The sequence below is a fragment of the Microtus pennsylvanicus genome, chromosome 14 (genome assembly GCF_037038515.1).
Source record: "Microtus pennsylvanicus isolate mMicPen1 chromosome 14, mMicPen1.hap1, whole genome shotgun sequence".
In the NCBI taxonomy this organism is placed as follows: domain Eukaryota; kingdom Metazoa; phylum Chordata; class Mammalia; order Rodentia; family Cricetidae; genus Microtus; species Microtus pennsylvanicus.
Genome location: NC_134592.1, coordinates 36,587,804 through 36,606,512, shown reverse-complemented (window position 1 = coordinate 36,606,512; position 18,709 = coordinate 36,587,804). Strand labels below are relative to the sequence as shown.

The following is an 18,709-nucleotide window of genomic DNA, read 5'->3' as shown; positions in this document are numbered from 1 at the left end:
CTTGAGCGGAGGCTGCTTGGGCCTCTGTACCTACACAGCAAGCAGCCAGAGAGAAGGACCCAGAGATGGTAGAGGGAAGGTGGCCCTAGAAGTGTCACAGAGACAGCTGTGCACAGACCCCATGATGAAAAAAGATGAGTCCACATGCAGGAAGCTCCTGAGACCCATGAAGGTTGCACCTGTCCCCTGTTTAATCTTCACCCCGACCCTCAGATGCTGCCGTGAGCTGACGGTTAAGCTTTAGCAGGCCAGGTGCTACCTCAGTGCCTGGCTTGTGCCTCATGTCTCGTTTGCCTCATGCTCCTAATGGGTATTGGCTGTGTTTTATGAATGGGAGCCTGTGGCTCAAAGATCTGTCTGTTTTCTCCCACCTGGGATGCCTTGAACGGCCTTCCTCCTCTCAGCTGGTCCTGGTAAAAGAATCTGGCCTTTCCTGTAGAGCCACGGGGTCTCACGGGGATATCTCATGCAGATACCCTGCATGGTAGATGTTTATATTATGACTCCTAACAGTAGTAAAATTACAGTTATGAAGTAGCAACAAAATAATTTTATGGTTAGGGTCAGCACAACACAAGGAACTGTATTAAAGGGTCGCAGCATTAGGAAGGTTGAGAACCACAGGTCTATAGGCTAGTTTAGATGCTGATCTTTCCCCAAGCCTTCCCTGGCCAGCTTCTCTCCTCCTTGCAGCCTTCTCGTGGTGGGCCAGGTGTTCCTTCCCCAGTCATCACTGGGATTCCTCCGTGGTAGGATTGCCACACTTTATTCAATTCTCTGGATCTCATCAGTGTACAGAGCCTAGAAATAAACACTCATAGGTGGTCAATAATTTTTCTTAACAAAAAACGGCATGGTGGTGGTCTAGACCATTTTGCCTCCCGTGACCTTCCCTTTGTTCCATTTTCCCTCCTTGCCTTCCATCCCATAGGGTCCTCATGTGACTTCCCCCTCTGTCCCCTCTTCCCTTCTTGTTTTCTACCTCAGGAGGCACTGGAGAAGTCAGGTTACCTGCTGAAAATGGGGAGCCGGGTGAAGACATGGAAGAGGCGCTGGTTTGTCCTGAGACAGGGACAGATCCTGTACTACAAGTCTCCGGTGAGTGCCCCAGGACGTAATCACAGGGACCACAGCCCAGACCCACACTGTATAAGAGCTGGAGGAAGGACAGTGTGGCTGGGGCTTACCAGATGTAAGACTTAGCATCATGGCTGGCCTTAGAGGTGCTGAGCCACACAGGGGCTCTGAGCTGGCCACCTATTCTCAAAACAAGCTGGGGAGGCTATCAAGGCAGTCCTAGGACAGTTGGCTGGCAATTTCCTCTTCCTTCAGAACTGATCTCTTCTTATGCCTGGCCTTGTAAAAGGATGTTCCCAGACTGTCTATACCCTTTCTGGATTGTTATAACTGAAAAATTCTTTGCTTCCTCTTCTTTCCTCTACTGTCTGGAATTGGGGGGCCTCGAATGTTGAGAACTAGGTTGGCAGAATCAAGCATCATGTTATAAAGAGGACAAAATGGATTTGTCTCTTGTGCAGCTGTTTGCTTGGCTGAAGCTTTCTCCAGCTCCATGTTAAGGATTCTGGACCTAAGTTTCTCCTTGAAAAGCATGCTACTATCAATTATAATGTCTGTAGTAATGCTGGAAAGGCTAATAGTGGCTTATATGCCCCTTAATTTATTAATTAACTAATATCTGTGGGTATAAGGATCAAATAGAAAGGTTTGGTTTTGTTTTCTTTTTGAAATGTGTCTTGCTCTGTTGCCTAGACCAGCCTCATTCTCCTGCCATGTCCCACAGAGTAGCTGGAACTGTAGGCACTCGTCACCACACATAGATCAGTTAAAGGAGTAGGGGGGCTTTATAGATCAGTAATAACCTAGTAGCTTCTGATCTGATTTTAGAGGCTTGCTCTCCTTTTTGAAATCTTTTGAGGCCTGCATTAGAGGGGTTCATGTTCCTAATTTCGACTTTGTTTTACTAGAAGAATCTAGAACAAGTCACTCATTGTACCATAGCCAGAACGGGAATCACTTTCCACTTTGTACCTATAACTTGGAGTAAAAAAAATGATGATCTGAGAAGCCTCCAGACTCCAATGCTCTCCTTCTTACTCCTCCTTTGCAGAATGATGTCATCCGCAAACCTCAAGGTCAAGTGGATCTGAACTCCCATTGCCAAATTGTCCGAGGGGAAGGAGCACAGACATTTCAGGTGAGCCTGCTTGGAGCAGCTGGATTTTAGATGCAGTATGGTGTGGATAGGACTGTGATTGAAGCAAAGACGAGGCAAAAGTAAGCATGAATGAAGGATTTCATACCAGGAGTATGAAACGTAGGATACGGTCTTAGGTTGTGAGCATGAAAAGAAGGGACAGCAGGTTGAAGGATTTGTGTCTTTCACTGACTCTAATCCAGCCCCGCTCCACTCCACCCCACAGCTCGTCTCCGAGAACAAAACCTACTACCTAACAGCAGAGTCCCCCAGCCTCCTGGAAGAATGGATCCGTGTCCTACAGAGCCTGCTGAAGGTGCAGGTCACTGGGCCTCCAGCTCTGCGTCCAGGGGGCACCAAGCCTACGGTGAAGGGCTGGCTGACCAAGGTACGAGGTGGATAGGCTAGGGAAGTAATGGAAGCCAGGCATGGGAGTGCCCAGAGATGGTGGTCTTTCTCTACAAACTGCTTAGCCAGTGGACCCTCAAGCACAGTCTGAGCATACAAAATGATGGTGATTCTGGAAACAGAGATGGGGGCTTTTAAGGCAACTGTTCTCAAGACAGAAGGGAAAGAAATGTTTTACTTAATGTTGAGGATATTGGTCACTGCCTTCTACAGTGTAACTAGCTGTGTCAGGACTAATGGTACAAAGAAAAGACCTAGGTAAAGCCAGTGTGACTGCCATTCAAAGACTAATAGTATCCCAGGTTTGCCTAAAGACATTTTAACTAGGGTTTTCCTGGAAGCAGAGACCCCAGTTACGCCCAGCAAAGGGAAGTTAACTAGGAAGCACTCTCACAGGGTTAGTTACTGTGGGTTACTGTGCTCAGCAAGCTCGGTGCTCAGACTCTTTCCTTCTGAGCCTCTGCCTTCCATCAGCCCGCCCTTCTTCTCTGTGAGTGTTCAGTTGCTGTTCCGTTATGAGCACCTTACTTAAGGCTCCAGACTACCTGGGTCTTTATTTACCTTGCAGCATCCTTACAGCTCTGGCCTGTGCCATCTAGTAGGGTCTTCCCATTCCCACGTTCTGATTTTCCGGGTAATCTTTCAGTGGCAGGTCATAGGTCCCTGAGTGGCTCAGTAGTGGCTGGGTTACCACAGGGTGCATACTGTGGCAGTCTCACTGTGAACAGAGCCCTGACTTTGGTACTCTTCCCGGTGGTCTGTCTTGGCGAGGCCTGAGTTTATTTTGGAGTCCTGGTTCTAATGAAGGCATTTCACTTAACAGGTAAAGCATGGCCACTCTAAGCTGGTCTGGTGTGCCCTTGTTGGGAAAACCTTCTACTACTACCGGAGCCACGAGGACAAGGTATTTCATCAGCCTCCTAACGGCGCCTCCTCCAAACTGCACAGTGCAGGCCACTGATGGTAGCCCCCAGCTTTACCTTCTACCACACCAAACCCTACACCAAATACAGAGCCGGCTGCCCTGCTCCTCCAGGGCGTGTGACCAGCATCATAACCAGTGTAGTCGGCTGGCACTTTCCACAGCGCAGTCTTCTGCTTCTGGCCTGGCTGCAATGCTTTAGCTTCCACCTCCTCATCCTGCCCTCTGTCCACGTCTGTGCTATCCAGCCCCACCCAGCCTAAGCGTTCAGAAGGAGACTCCCCCGTCCTCCTGTTAGCCTATTCATGGAAGGCTCATGTCCGCAGAGACCCCTGGGCTGCCTACCTGTGCAGGATGCTCACATAGAGGAAGTAGATCGATCCTGTGACTCAGACGAAGACTATGAGGCTGGAGGAACCAGACGGCTGCTTTCCTCCCACTGCACCTTGGTGATCCACCCCCCAGAGCACAGCCCCACCTACCTCCTCATCGGCACCAAGCATGAAAAGGTAAGGAGGAGCTGGGCCTTTGTGTCCTAGCTTGGGCCTGGGTTCTGATTTCCCCTCTCTCTGTTCTCCTGAGCTTTCCAAATTCAAATTTATTTCTTCTTGGACACTGGATGGGAATGTTACCCTTGACTGTCTGTTGAGTCCATTCCAAGTGACCAGCATCCCTCCGTCACGGGCATGACACAGTGCCACAGACTGGAGATGTGGCTACATCTGACCCACCTGATCGTGACCAGCATCCCTCCGTCACGGGCATGACACAGTGCCACAGACTGGAGATGTGGCTACATCTGACCCACCTGATCGTGACCAGCATCCCTCCGTCACGGGCATGACACAGTGCCACAGACTGGAGATGTGGCTACATCTGACCCACCTGATCGTGACCAGCATCCCTCCATCACAGGCATGACACAGTGCCACAGACTGGAGATGTGGCTACATCTGACCCACCTGATCGTGACCAGCATCCCTCCATCACGGGCATGACACAGTGCCACAGACTGGAGATGTGGGCTACATCTGACCCACCTGATCGTGACCAGCATCCCTCCGTCACGGGCATGACACAGTGCCACAGACTGGAGATGTGGGCTACATCTGACCCACCTGATCGTGACCAGCATCCCTCCGTCACGGGCATGACACAGTGCCACAGACTGGAGATGTGGCTACATCTGACCCACCTGATCGTGACCAGCATCCCTCCGTCACGGGCATGACACAGTGCCACAGACTGGAGATGTGGCTACATCTGACCCACCTGATCGTGACCAGCATCCCTCCATCACAGGCATGACACAGTGCCACAGACTGGAGATGTGGCTACATCTGACCCACCTGATCGTGACCAGCATCCCTCCATCACGGGCATGACACAGTGCCACAGACTGGAGATGTGGGCTACATCTGACCCACCTGATCGTGACCAGCATCCCTCCGTCACGGGCATGACACAGTGCCACAGACTGGAGATGTGGCTACATCTGACCCACCTGATCGTGACCAGCATCCCTCCATCACAGGCATGACACAGTGCCACAGACTGGAGATGTGGGCTACATCTGACCCACCTGATCGTGACCAGCATCCCTCCATCACAGGCATGACACAGTGCCACAGACTGGAGATGTGGGCTACATCTGACCCACCTGATCGTGACCAGCATCCCTCCATCACAGGCATGACACAGTGCCACAGACTGGAGATGTGGGCTACATCTGACCCACCTGATCGTGACCAGCATCCCTCCGTCACGGGCATGACACAGTGCCACAGACTGGAGATGTGGGCTACATCTGACCCACCTGATCGTGACCAGCATCCCTCCATCACAGGCATGACACAGTGCCACAGACTGGAGATGTGGGCTACATCTGACCCACCTGATCGTGACCAGCATCCCTCCGTCACGGGCATGACACAGTGCCACAGACTGGAGATGTGGGCTACATCTGACCCACCTGATCCTGTCTTTATTCTTGACTCACGCTAGCCAAGCTAGTAATAGTCCACCTGTTTCCCCTAGACGAGGTCTCATAAGCCCAGGGCAACCTTAAGCTCAAGATCCCTCTGCCTCAGCCTCCCAGCTCCTGCTCTGACATCAGTACAGGTGTACACCTCTGTTCCCATCTTAAATTACATGCTGTTTTTCTGCAGGGCAGTGGTGGGAGTGAGCCCCAGAACTCACACATAGACCAGTGCTCTGTCACTGAGCTACATCTCCTCCCGCACGTCCGACTCTTGCCTCCACCCTTCCTACCCCCTTAGCATCTTCTTGTTTTTGCCCTTTTCCAGGATACATGGCTTTACCACCTCACAGTGGCTGCAGGTGGCAGCAGTGCCAAGGTGGGCACTGTCTATGAGCAGCTCATTGGGAAACTGATGGATGGTGAGGGAGACCCAGGTAAGGCAAGCATGGCCATTACTGCCTGGGCTGAAGGGAAGGGGCAGGGTGCACACAGGACAAGAAGTAGAGAGCACTACTATACCTAAGCTGTATGTATAGTCTCCCATCCCATGCTCCAGGGCTTCTCTGTCTGTGGCCAAAACACTGAGGGAACCACTGGATGTGAGGGAATCTGGGAAACAGACTTTCCAGACACCTGGGTAAATGTTCTACTCTGTTTAATCTGTAGCTTTGCTAGCTATGCAGAAGACTCGGGGGCAGGGGTGGAAGCAGGGGAGGCAGCAGCTGGTTAATCTATAATTAAGAGTTTGTTAATATATGAAGCCTCAATTTGGACCCGACTAATCTAATCCTGGGATGTCTGAGAGTCCTTATTTGGCAGCTAATTCTCAGGGCCCTCATGAACTCTCCAGAGTACACAGCACACATACCTCTTTATTACTGCTCTGAGGGCTGTCTGTCCCGATGCTGCAAGGAAGGCCGTCCCTGCGTGCAGACACTTGTGCTCAGGGTCTCACAGTTTTATCCGCTTGGCCCGGCTGTGCCTCCTCAGCAAAGCTTTGGCTGCCTTCCTCAACAGCCGTGTGAGGGAATGCGCAGTTTGCAGTACACACCTACATGCCTTCAGTCTGTAGATGATCAACCCAGAAAAACCCAGGGTTCCCAGATAAGCCACTGTCTTCCCTGCAAGTCAAAGCTGGGGCTGGTAGGGAAGGCAGCGAGTTCTCTCTGGAGTGACTACCACTGCTCTCTGGTCTGTGCTCTGTGCAGACTCCCCGCTCTGGAGGCACCCCATGCTGTGTTACAGCCGAGATGGGCTCTGTACCTCCCTTACCACCCTGCCCTCCGAGGCCCTGCAGACGGAGGCTCTCAAGCTCTTCAAGGTAACATGGGAGTGGAGTCCGGGCCTATTGGCTGTTGGCGCCCACATGTGCTCGGGCTCTGCCTGGCACAGCTCTGCCCATCCCAGCACAGGGGACCTAGTGATTATAGGGTGGCCCGAGGGTTGTGGAGAGGGAGAGAGTGTTCCACAGGAACCCCTCTATGGTAGGAAGGTAACCCTTCTGCAGGCCAGGAGGAAGCTCTGGGGCTCTGGGAAATGCTCCCCAAAGCTCTCCCTTGAGGAGCCGCCATCTCCCTCAAATATCCACAGAAAAGGCCTGGGTGCAGGAATCAGAGATTCTGACCTAGTTTAGATTTCTTTGTGCCCATCTGCATTTTCTGGCAACAAAACAAAACAAAAAACCAAACCAAAACAACCTTGCTAGGGGCCAGTGTGCTAAATGTCCACCCCTGAACTTGAGGTCAGCCTCCAGAGCAGAAAGTGCTCCCTCCAGAAAGGGCTGTTTCAATGTTCGCCAGTGAGCTAGCCACCTGCCTCTGCCTCCCGAGTGCCGAGATCAAAGGTGTGCGCCACCACCGTCCGGCTACTACTCCTTGAAGCTCTGCTACACCAGTGCATGTCCCAGGAAAAACCAATGGGGTGCTCCTGCCTTGTGCCCACTGTCCCCCTCCTTCTAGTCCTGCCAGCTCTTCATCAACGTGCCTGTGGAGGCTGCCTCGGTGGACTACCATGTGTCCCTGGCGCAGACAGCACTGCAGGTCTGCCTTGTTCACCCCGAGCTACAGAGTGAGATCTACTGCCAGCTCATGAAGCAGACCAGCTGCCGCCCGCCCCAGAAGTATTCTCTTATGCAGGTGGGCGCACGCTGGGGACATCACTGGCTAGAACCATTTCTAAGAGCTGTTTAAGGGGGGAGGGGTAGCAGGTGCCTGGGCAGGTGTTCTCCAGTCCTCACCCATGGGCAGCTTCTGCCAAGTTGCTTGAGCATGGCTGCCTGATCTGTGCATGGTCAGAATGTGACTGCTACCCTGGGCATTGCCTGGCAAGGGAGTTGAGGTTCTGGTGTGGAGAAAGAATAGTGAAGGTTTTGTAGCTCAAAGCCGCAAGAGCAGGATGCCCACACTCATCCCATGCTGCCTGTGTTCCATGGCAGTGCTGGCAGCTCTTGGCTCTGTGTGCCCCACTCTTCCTGCCTCAGCATCACTTCCTCTGGTATGTCAAACAGCGGCTTCAACGTCATGCAGATCCCAGGTAAGCAAAAGTATTTCCCCTGTCCCTCCTTCACTATTGCTGCCATGTTTCAAAGGGATGAGGGAAAGACAAGATTGAATTGACTGCGTATCCCCTCAGATTTGCTTGGGGTTGAGAGACTTCACCCATCACCTTGTACACATGAGCAGTGGAGATCCAAGCATACTTTACCTTCTTTGGACACCGATTCGTGTGTCCTTGGCTGTTTTGGGAACAGTCTCACGTGAAGCCATGCTATCCCAAATTATCCCCAAATGTTTATCCGTGTTCTTCTGGTTTACACAAGGAGATTATCTATGAGGGGGGCGGGGGTGTAGCTCCATGGAAGAGCACTTACCTGGCATGTACAAGGCCCTGGGTTCGGTCCCTAGGACTAGTGTAAAGAAAGAGACAAAAAAAGAAGATACCCATGGCAGACATGTGCGCAGATAAGTCCTTAGGGACAAACTGCAGTTGGTGAGATGGCTTAGCAGGTAAAGGTGACTGCCGCCAAGGGGACAACCTGGGGTCAGTTCCCACAACTTGTCCTCTGGCTTCCACAGTGTGCCTCCTCCTGAAATAAAAATGTAATAACATCCTGTACCAGTTTCAGGCCCCCACACCCCATCCAGTTACTTTTTATCCCAGCTAAGTCTGGGTATGCACCTCAGGGTGCCAACAGAAAGGGATTCCTACTATCCCAGTCTCTGTTTTTAGAAGTGAAACTGGCCAGTACGCCACCTACTGCCAGCGAGCAGTAGAGCGGACCCTGCAGACAGGGGAACGGGAGGCCAGGCCGTCGCGTATGGAAGTAGTCTCCATCTTGCTACGGAATCCCTTCCACCACTCGTTACCCTTCAGCATCCCTGTGCACTTTGCCAACGGGACCTATCAGGTAAGGACGCTGAGCATGCTCCCTACCCCAAGTCTTCTGTATCACTGCCCACAGGATACTTCTAAGTGCGCTAAGCCTTGTAGGCTTTCAGATTAATAGGCACATGGACAAAAGGGGTGGGCCTAGATCTGAAGTGAAGTGCCATGATCAGTGTGGGTATAGAGATAGGAGCTCGAATCCCAAAGTGTCTTGAATCCTATTTGGTGCCTTAGAGGTAGGACTTCTGACCCCACTGCATGAACACGAAAGCTGAAACACTGGCCCAGAAAGTAGCATGAGATGGAATCCCAGAATATTGGCTGTAAAGGAGCGGCTGGGCCTGTCTAGGTCCAGTTTACAGTGAGCAGGCTCAGGTTCCTCTGCATGTGAATGCGGAAACCAGCTGGCTTTGGCCTCCTGCACTCACCCTGTGCCACCCCCAGTGACAGTCCCTCAGGAAGTCTGCTGGTTCAGGGTGCCTCTCCCCCATTTCCAGGTGGTTGGCTTTGATGGCTCCTCCACAGTTGATGAGTTCCTCCAGCGGCTGAACCAGGAGACAGGCATGAGGAAGCCATCCCAGTCTGGTTTCGCCCTCTTCACAGACGATCCTTCTGGCAGAGACCTGGAGCACTGTCTTCAAGGGCGTGTCAAGGTAAGCACTCCCTCTTACACACACACACACACACACACACACACACACACACACACACACACACACACAGAGAGAGAGATAGAACTCGTCCAGTGTGTACCTAACTTGTCAGCAGCCTGTCTGATGTGGAGACCAAGACAATCTCTTCAGGCCAGCATTTCTGTGCCATCTAAAATGGATCTGTGCAGGCAGGGAAAGCTACATGTGACCTTGATTCTGGAGACATCCTCATCATCTTGTCTCCTAAGGGGACTATGCAGCATTGAGGGGGAGAGCCTCTTATCTCAGTGTAAGGACGAGGAGGCCCTCACAAGCGTGCCACCAATTATATATGTCCCCTTGGGTCAACAGCTATAGCGTAGATCCAGTGGGTGCCATGTTTGCACCATCACCTAGCTATACTCTGTTTGCTTATGCTTATGGTATACGTTATAGATTCAACCGTAGTTTAGGGAGGTAGGTCCTCATGGCACCTCTGCAGGTGAAAGCCTTTGAAAGAGACAGCTGATCTGTATGGTGGTGTGGGGCTAGTTCCATGAGGGTATTAAGCACTTATGGGAATGTACTGCCACACTGGATGGGTGCATTTGGCTCCAGCATCTGCTTCCTTTGCTGTTCTAGAACGAAGGGCTAGTCTTTAGAGGTGATGAAAAAAATGCCACATATCTTTCTAGTAAAGGTATGGGCTCTGGTCACAGCAGGCGTTTGGGTATATTTGTTGAAAGGAGAATATGGTGAGTGAAATGGAGCCACGATACCATGGGTTTTAACTGGGGCCGGCCCTGTTTCCCAAGAGGTCACACAAAGCCGATGAGGCAACAATCTTTCTTAGATACTCACTACATCCATGGTGCCATCTACCTCTTCATCAAAGGGGAATTGGTAGGCACCTCCCATCCTGACAGTCTGGGGCTTCATAGGGCCACCTCCTAAGGATAGAACCCTCACTCAGCTCTGCCAGAACCAGCTCTGGCTGAACCTCATTCTCCTCACAAGGGGCTTTTCTGACTTTGGACTTTTGTCTCTTCAAGATCTGTGATGCCATCTCCAAGTGGGAACAAACACTGAAGGAGCTGCACCCAGGAAAGTCTGAGGGTGGGACACGCGTCGTGAAGCTGATGTATAAGAACAGGTCCTGGGAGCCGCCTGAGGGTGGGATGCACATGAGGGCTTCCCCTGGGCACCAGTTCATCACCTCCCGAACATAATGGCTTGCCCCAATAAGGCAGAGGGGCCTATAATTACCACTCTAAGTGGCAGTCATCAGGTGGTTGCAGGCTAGCCACCCTCCTGATCCCTAATGAGACCCTGGTAGCTCATGTTCTGTCAGCCTCCCTCTACTACCTCGTGGACATGTGTGTGCACACATGTTCTGTCAGCCTCTCTGTACTACCTCGTGGACATGTGTGTGCACACATGCCACAGAACCATACCAATGTCATGGGATGGCTATATGTCACCTTATGTGAGGGTACAGTTTTGTGTAAGCACCAGAGACTTAAAGCTAGGAATAAAATTTTCCTGCATTTCAGGACATACACAAGTACTTCTTACCAATTTAAACAGGAGAGATCTAATCTAGTATGTCTCCAGGCAAATAATTTCCATCAGTCTCTTGGAGTCTTAACTCAGTCAGACCCTTAACAAGTTGTGATTCTAGGCACCAGATAGTAAGTCTAGTGGTTTGTTCAGAACTGACTCCTGTTGCTGCGGGTGAGACCTGCATGCCCACAGCGAGGTTAGACTTGGCTACAAATTTCTTGGGTGGTAGAAAAGAGGCTGACAAATGGCATAAACAGTTATCTTCACTGTAGGGATCAAGGTAAAGATGCAGAGAAAGCTTTCTCATTCTTGTCTGGAGTGCCAGCTGAGACCTGGCTTCTTACTGTCTTCCCTATAGGCTATACTTTCGAAGTCAAGTCAAAGGGGAGACGGAGCGAGAGCGGCTGTTACTTGCCTTCCAAACAAGTGGAGAAATTGTGGCAGGAAGATTTCCCGTCACCAAGGAGCTGGCTCTTGAAATGGCTGCCTTGATGGCCCAGGTGAGTTTCTGTTAGAAAACCCGAGACCTTACAGAAGACTGCAGATCCTGGGGCAGCAGGAGAGGTTCTGTGCTGGAGAGAAGGGACTCCTCACTCACCGCATACAGGCTGTGTGCAGAATGGGACTGGGAACTGAAAAACTGGCCTTAAGTCCCAGTCTTCTTCCAGTGTGAGAGCCTGGTCAAGTCACTTCTTAGTGCTTCAGTTTTTTATGGGTATGTGGGAAACACGATCCCTCCCTGCCTGCAGGGTGTGGAAAGGAGCACTGTATGAGGCACAATGCATGTGGGAAACTTTACCCCACATTCTAAGTAGAAGACTAGAAAGAGCACACGTTCAGAAGGATTCTCCTGCGTGATTTCTTTAGGCATGGGCTGTCCAGGACACCTCCATGGTTCCTGATGTGGTTGCACACACACATAATCCCAGCATTTGGAGAGCTGAGGCAGAGTTGACATAAACTCAAGTCCAGTCTGGGTTCCAAGCTCTTCATAATTATAATCATCAATATCTGTAGCAAGCCACATGCTAATATTTCAGATGTATTTGCCTCTGTAGCTTTCATCCCCACTTAGGAGAAGGAAGTTTACACTCAGTTTAAATAACTGGAACAAAGACACAAAACTAAGTGGCAGAGCTGATGCTTGGGCTAGCTGTCTGACATCAAGCCCTCTTCTGTCCTCTGTAGTCTGAGGCACCTTCCACTTTCTAGCATTTAGCTAAAAGTGAGAGTTGATCTAGACAATCTTATTAGGACCCTAAGGATGTTTCCCTAATGTCTATGAGGCATAGATAAATTCTTATCATCGTCATGTGATAAGCATAGGGCTGTTTACCTCTCTAACAGCAGCCCCTTTACCCCCCAAACTCGTGACTGTTAACTCTTTCTACCTCAGGTGGAATACGGGGACTTGGAGAAGCCTATCCTGCCAGGTCCTGGAGGTACACCTCCTGCCAAATCTCAGCATCTCCTCCAGCAGGTCCTCGACAGGTTTTACCCAAAGCGCTATCGAATTGGAGCTCCCCCTGAGCAGCTGAGGTAGGCTGGAGGCAAGGTCTTACAGAGGAAGCCTGTGGGGAAACCTCAGGGCTGTGAAGGAAACAGGCGGGCACTTCATCGGCACCATTTCTTTCTGTCCACTCAAACCAGGCACCTGGCAGATACGATGGCCACCAAGTGGGCAGCATTACAAGGCTGCTCCCCTGCTGAATGCATCCGCATCTACCTGACTGTGGCTCGGAAATGGCCTCTCTTTGGTGCTAAGCTCTTTGCTGCTCAGGTGAGTGACAGAAAAAGGAATTACCCAAACCCCCAGAATGCTGTTTCTCCCTTCTCTGCTCATATGTCCATCAGTCTGGTCTGCAGCCCCCACCTCACTGTCAAACCCTAGGAGTTGCCATCTCCCCCACTCTGGCTGCTCCAGAGTTCCATGGTCTACCGTGGAGTTATAATTCATTGTTTATCTTCATGCTTTCTTTATTGACTTGCCAGTGCCTCTGCTGCAAAGACAAGCTCAACTAATTCACACGAGGATTCAGACCTAAGTCTGAAAGGACAAAGCAGTGTATAACCTAAACAAACTCATCTCTACTGGCCACCCAAAAGGCCAGAAGTGAGAGAGATGGACCACCCAGGGGAATCAGATTACTCAGACAAGTAACTCTCACCTCTACACAAAGGCCAGGAGGCAAACAGTAATTTCAGTTGGACATTTTCCTCAGTAGGTGTCTGGTATGCATGAACTTTGCAGATAATCACAGGCATTACCCTGTGACCAGACATTATAATCAGACATTGAGACTGGATCTAGGTTCTGATCACTGCTGCTACAGATCAGAAAATGGACATCCACTCATCTACATAGCATATACAGATAGACTGTTGAATATATACTATTTCTAGTTCTAGCTGTTTAAAGTTACAAAAATGAACAAGGGCTGGGGAGATGGCTCAGCAGTTAAAAAGCACTGGCTGCTTTTCCATAGGTCCTGGGTTTGATTCCCAGCCTCCATATGGTGGCTCACAACTGTCTGTAATTCCAGTCTCAGGGATCTGACATCCTTTTCTGGCCTCCTTGGATACAGGCACACATGTAGTACACAGACATACATGTAGGCAAAACAACCATACATATTAAATATAAATTTTAAAAAACGTTTTAAAGAAATGAACAGACCAGTCCCTGGCCTTTAGGAGGCTTTCCAGCTAGTAGGGACAGAACCCTCGGGGAGTCGTGCATTGTTCTTTGTACTCACTTTCTAAGCAACATTAATCTCCTGTTTAATTTTGGGGATATGCTGGGGACCAAACCAGGACCTTGCACAATGCTAAGAATACTCCTGCCCCCTAAGCTATACCTCCAGCCTTTGTGTGTGTCTGTATTTGCGCACAAATGTTCACAAGGGCCGTGCAGTAAAAGTACAGTGGTATTATAAATAGAATGCCACTGGCCTGGAAGGTTGGAAAAAGTTTCAAAGAAAGGTTATCTGTCTTCTCTTCCCCCCAGGGTTTTAGGTAGAGAGATGTCTGGAGCACTTCACTGTAGCCCTGAAAGAAACACCCAGGAAATGGCTACCAAATAGTTACAAACTCACTGAAAGGACCTAAAGCCCATCCTACTGCCCTCTTGTATTCCTATTTCTTTTATAGTCCCAAGGAAATTGGCTAAAGCGAGATGTATTTTGCTTGTGAGAGATTGGGGAGCATGAGAAACTGTCTACCAACCGAGCTACACACCAGCCCTTAGGTTGGCCTGTATTCTACTACTCGGAGCTCTCCACCCAGCGTGCTGGCAGGTGTGACGCCCTCCACCTTTCAGGTGTTGGATGGCAGAGCCCCAGGGCCAAATGCCTCCTGCCACAGCATTCCTGTGCTGTATAAATGCTATTCTCTGCTTTCCACGATGATGTGACTGCCCATCCCTCTGGACATACCTTCTTTCTCAGAAAGTACTTAAATTCAGAATCTCTAACTGTGGGTCTGATGGGCTTTTTCTGTTTCTGCAGCCTGCCCAGCTGTCTTCTAAGGAGAGCACTCTGGTGTGGATTGCTGTGAATGAGGATGGTGTCAGCATCCTGGACCACCACACTATGGTATGCGAGGGAAAGGCTGGTTCTACCCTTCTTAAACACCTGTCTTATCTTCCCTGCTCTGGACTTAGAGGCCTGAACTGTCCATGGTCCTCCTCTTTCCAACCTCTGTCCCAGAAATGCTGTCCTATAATCTAGATACAACTTACAGATATCAGGATTTAACTCTCCAAATTATCACCACCTTTGGGGTTCTCCCTTCCTGGTAAAGGCTCCCTATGTCTAGAAGAAATAGGTACGGAATTTCTCCTGAACTCAACTGACTCCTTTCCACAGCAAGCGAACATCAATTATCCCTACTCTTCAGTGACAACATTTGGTGGCTGCAGGGATGACTTCATGCTTGTGATTAGATCCATTCCAGACCAGAGCTCTGGAAAAAGCCATATTGACAAGTTGATCTTCCAAATGCCTGCTCCCAAGGTGGGTCTGACAGCTACAACAATTTACTCTGGCCTGGTGTAATATAGTAAGCTTGGTGCTTAGAAAAAACTTTGGGAAGGTTCTGCCCCAAATACAATTGTTGGCCTTGGTGTGTTATCAGCATCCCAAAGGGTTCAGGTGGGGGTAGCATGTCCATCTCGCTATTGAGCTGGTACTTGGTAGGACTACCTGATTCAGCCGTTACTGTTCCTCCTTTCTTCAGGAGGGGACTGTGCACCTCAGAGACTCTCAGGCCAACAAAGGTACATTTGTTGTACACTGACCTCTAAACATCATACTAGTCTCTTTTGGGCTTTTCTCCTGAATGTGCAGTTTAAGAGAGAAAGCAGCGAAAGCCCAGGAAGACTATGTGTGTACCCAATGTTAGAGCCAGTGAGAAACTCAGCATTCAAGACAAGGCTAGTTCAATTTCTTCACTTCTCTGACCTCAGATCACAGAAGCTACCTTCATGATCGCCAGCTACATGAACCACTGTTCTGCAACTGTGAACCTATCCACCAAGCTGCCTGCAACCCGCCAGCCCCGAGACCTGGATGGACAGCTCTTTGCTTCTGTTTCCTGCACTAAGGGGCCAGCTTTGCTGTGAACGTTCCTCCTCCCCTCCCCCTGCCACCACTGGTGCCTCTGGGACTAGAGTGTGTCCTGGAGCATGCTACTACTGTGATGGGCCTAACGGCCCCTTCCGAACCTGTTCTGTGAAATGTGTCCTGCAGGGTCTCTCAAGCCTTTGTGCTCTTTAAGTGCCTTATCTTTCAAGGCCCGGCATTTTAAAATCCAGACCCAACATCAAAACCACTTACCATTTCTTTTACAAGAATACTGACTCTGGATGCTACCTGATTCTAGACTGAGACAGGGATGGCCCATCGTTACAAGGGCAGTGGTACTGTATTTGGGGCTTCTGCACTGATACTCAGGGAAGCTCATCTTTTTATATTGTACGTGGTCCTTATGTGGGGGCTTATACTTGAAGTTTTCTGAACATCCCTGAACAAAATAGGACTAATATTCCTAATTCACCTAAGTTCTGGCAAATGTCTACAAATCTCTAAAACTGGACAACTTTCCCAGATGGAAAGACTGACAGAACTGCAGAAAAATGACAAGCCTCCCCCTACTGGTGAGGAGGCATTTGCTATGCTCCTACTGGGGCTGCAGCTCTAATCTTCTCAGGACAGCACGCTATTCCTGTTAAGATGAAAACTTTTTCTCTCACACTGGACTAGCACAGGCAGGGACAGATCCAGTCTGCACCCTCCCTGTGTCATTTTAAGGCCCACCAGGGCTTAGTGAAGGCTGTGCTCACTACTGAAGGACGAGGTAGTCGTCTCTCCACCCTCTGAAAGACCAAGCATGTGAGTTTTGCTTGTTGCTGCTGTATGAGGCCAGGAGACAACACATCAGAAACACTAAAGACCCCACCCCCATTCCCAGAAGGCCTGGATTGCTCACCAACACTTCTGGTAGCTATCTTCTGAGAATTAATTGGAAGTACAGGACCTATATATATTTGCCTTAGTAATATATGGAAGTGCAAAGTTTCTTTTCAACTTTTGCTTTCCTGAGAACATTATACTCCCTTTCAACCCAGACTTTCTGATTTTGATGAAGATGACCTTTATCTCCACCTTCCCCCGAAAAAATAGTAAAAACTGGAAGTTCATACTTTGATTTTCTAACATATAAAAAAAATCTAAGTTTATTGTATAGCTCTAAGGTAGTTCTATCATCTTTCAGTAACATGGTCAAGGGGATAGGAGCAACACCCAGGAAATAAGCTTTTAACCCAACAATGTGTTTATTGCACACTACAAATTAGTTTGTCAGAATGGCTCAGCTGCTGTAATCTTTCGTTTCTCATCCTCTGGACTGACAAACATGACTTTACAAAGGCCTAAACAAGCTTGACAGGCAGGAGCCATTTCTGTCCCAATGTCAACTCCTGCCCCAGGATTGGGTCCTGGGGTTCTAGTGGACACAGGTCTACCTCACGTCTCATCACTCTCGGGTCCTGATAACTCCTTCCAGGCTAGTGTCAAAGGCAGAAAATGCAGTTCTAGTGGGCCACATTCCAAGGGGCCCTTAAAGCCCAAAAGGATGTGGTCTACTCTAGGGTTGTTTTTATTTTGTAATAGAGTTACAAAGAATGGAACTATTTGTAATAGACTTGGAGGTCAGATTTGCTGCCTCCTTTTCTCTTTAAATTTTCTCCTCTCCTTTCTTTCCTTTCCTTTCCTCTTTCCTTTCCCCTTCCCTTCCCCTTCCCTTTTCCCTTCCCCTTCCCCTTCCTCTTCCCTTCCTAGACAGGGCCTCACTAGGAAGTCCTGGCTGTCCTGAACTCAATATGGAGACCAGACTGGCCAAAAACTCAGAAAGCCACCTGCCTTCCAAGTGCTGGGATTAAAGGCCTGCACTGCCTAGCCCAGCTCCCTTTCTCCTTCCTGACCTCTAGGAATCCCAGAAACTGCCTTAGAAACAAAGGCTTCTGTAAACTGGCTTCTTAATTCTTTAACGTGACAGTCCCATGTCTGGGAACCAACATGAACTCTCTGGCTTTTCATCTAAGCCCTCTTGGTCCCAGCAGCTTTTGAAGCAATAGAAAATACCGAGTAACAGAAAGGTACTAATATGCTCGACACCCATGGCTGCAGTGCTGTGTACGCCTGTCAATAAAAAGCTGTCAGTGAACCAGCAATTCCTGTGTGTTTGGGATATTTATTTATTTTCAAGTTGAGACAGTGCCTCACCATGTAGCCCAGGCTGGCCTCAAACTTTCAATCCTCCTGTTGATACGTCTTGGGTCCTGGGATTACTGGCATCCATAACACCCCTAGCTAAGCTGTGGGTTAAGAGTCATCCTGCAGAGATCATAGGTGCTAGATGGACAGAGGCTAGCCCTTTGTAAGGCATTTTATTCTTGCTAATTCATACATAAAAAAAAAACTTATTTTTTCCCTAACTTTTAGATAAGAGTCCATGGAGATGGAAATTCTATTTTTCTTGTAGAATCTGGCACCAGTCTCAATACTCCACAGATTTTAACACAAATATAAACATGCTCAGAAACTTCACAGAGTGTTCTTCATGTGAATTACTTTTTTGGGTGGGAGGAGGTCCTCACTATGTAGCCCTGCATGGCCTCAAACTTGAGACCACCTGTTTATGCCTCAAGTTCTGGGATTAAAGCATCTGCCACTATGCCTGGCCTACTTTGATATGTCAAAATCCTTAAGGTTTCCCCTTGACTAGTAATGTAGATAAAATCTATAAATTTATAATATATCAAAACACTGAGTCAAGTTCCAACCGCCTCCTCTATAGCTCTGAGATCACTCATCCATTTTGATTCCCAGGACTGTATCCACCTAGTGATTTTTACAGTACAGAAAATAAACCAGCCACTATGGTCTAGGAGTCCTCTCCCATAAAGACAACACTGGTCTTTGAATGCTGAGATTCATGGGCTTGCTGATGTGGCTTTCTGGTGTGCCAGAATCTCCTGGCAGCTCCTGTATACTTCAATCAAGCAGTCCAACCGAGGCTTGGCACTCTGAATTCCAAAGGGGAGA

At 49.4% G+C, this 18,709-nt stretch overlaps 2 protein-coding genes across 7 annotated transcripts in view; one reads left to right on the top strand and one right to left on the bottom strand.

Annotated features, from left to right (window-relative positions):
* Window positions 1-17,835, top strand: part of Plekhh1 (pleckstrin homology, MyTH4 and FERM domain containing H1) — a 48,836-nt gene extending 31,001 nt beyond the window's left edge. For both annotated transcript variants that reach the window (XM_075948486.1, XM_075948487.1), the window contains exons 12-29: window positions 988-1,098; window positions 2,129-2,215; window positions 2,442-2,603; window positions 3,447-3,527; window positions 3,872-4,054; window positions 5,852-5,960; window positions 6,735-6,847; window positions 7,485-7,661; window positions 7,961-8,058; window positions 8,755-8,932; window positions 9,408-9,563; window positions 10,595-10,695; window positions 11,464-11,605; window positions 12,502-12,644; window positions 12,756-12,885; window positions 14,612-14,698; window positions 14,972-15,118; window positions 15,571-17,835. In XM_075948486.1, coding sequence (XP_075804601.1) covers window positions 988-1,098; window positions 2,129-2,215; window positions 2,442-2,603; window positions 3,447-3,527; window positions 3,872-4,054; window positions 5,852-5,960; window positions 6,735-6,847; window positions 7,485-7,661; window positions 7,961-8,058; window positions 8,755-8,932; window positions 9,408-9,563; window positions 10,595-10,695; window positions 11,464-11,605; window positions 12,502-12,644; window positions 12,756-12,885; window positions 14,612-14,698; window positions 14,972-15,118; window positions 15,571-15,726 — 2,361 coding nt within the window. In that variant the 3' untranslated portion in view covers window positions 15,727-17,835. The remainder of the gene's footprint in view (window positions 1-987; window positions 1,099-2,128; window positions 2,216-2,441; window positions 2,604-3,446; window positions 3,528-3,871; window positions 4,055-5,851; window positions 5,961-6,734; window positions 6,848-7,484; window positions 7,662-7,960; window positions 8,059-8,754; window positions 8,933-9,407; window positions 9,564-10,594; window positions 10,696-11,463; window positions 11,606-12,501; window positions 12,645-12,755; window positions 12,886-14,611; window positions 14,699-14,971; window positions 15,119-15,570) is intronic.
* Window positions 561-18,709, bottom strand: part of Pigh (phosphatidylinositol glycan anchor biosynthesis class H) — a 28,432-nt gene continuing 10,283 nt past the window's right edge. For 2 of the 5 annotated variants that reach the window (XM_075948489.1, XM_075948490.1), the window contains exon 4: window positions 17,389-18,690. In XM_075948489.1, coding sequence (XP_075804604.1) covers window positions 18,598-18,690 — 93 coding nt within the window. In that variant the 3' untranslated portion in view covers window positions 17,389-18,597. Of the gene's footprint in view, window positions 802-11,068; window positions 11,614-11,703; window positions 11,849-12,878; window positions 14,154-17,388; window positions 18,691-18,709 lie in introns of those variants that run through there. The other 3 variants (XR_012907763.1, XM_075948491.1, XM_075948488.1) reach the window with 3 other exon arrangements.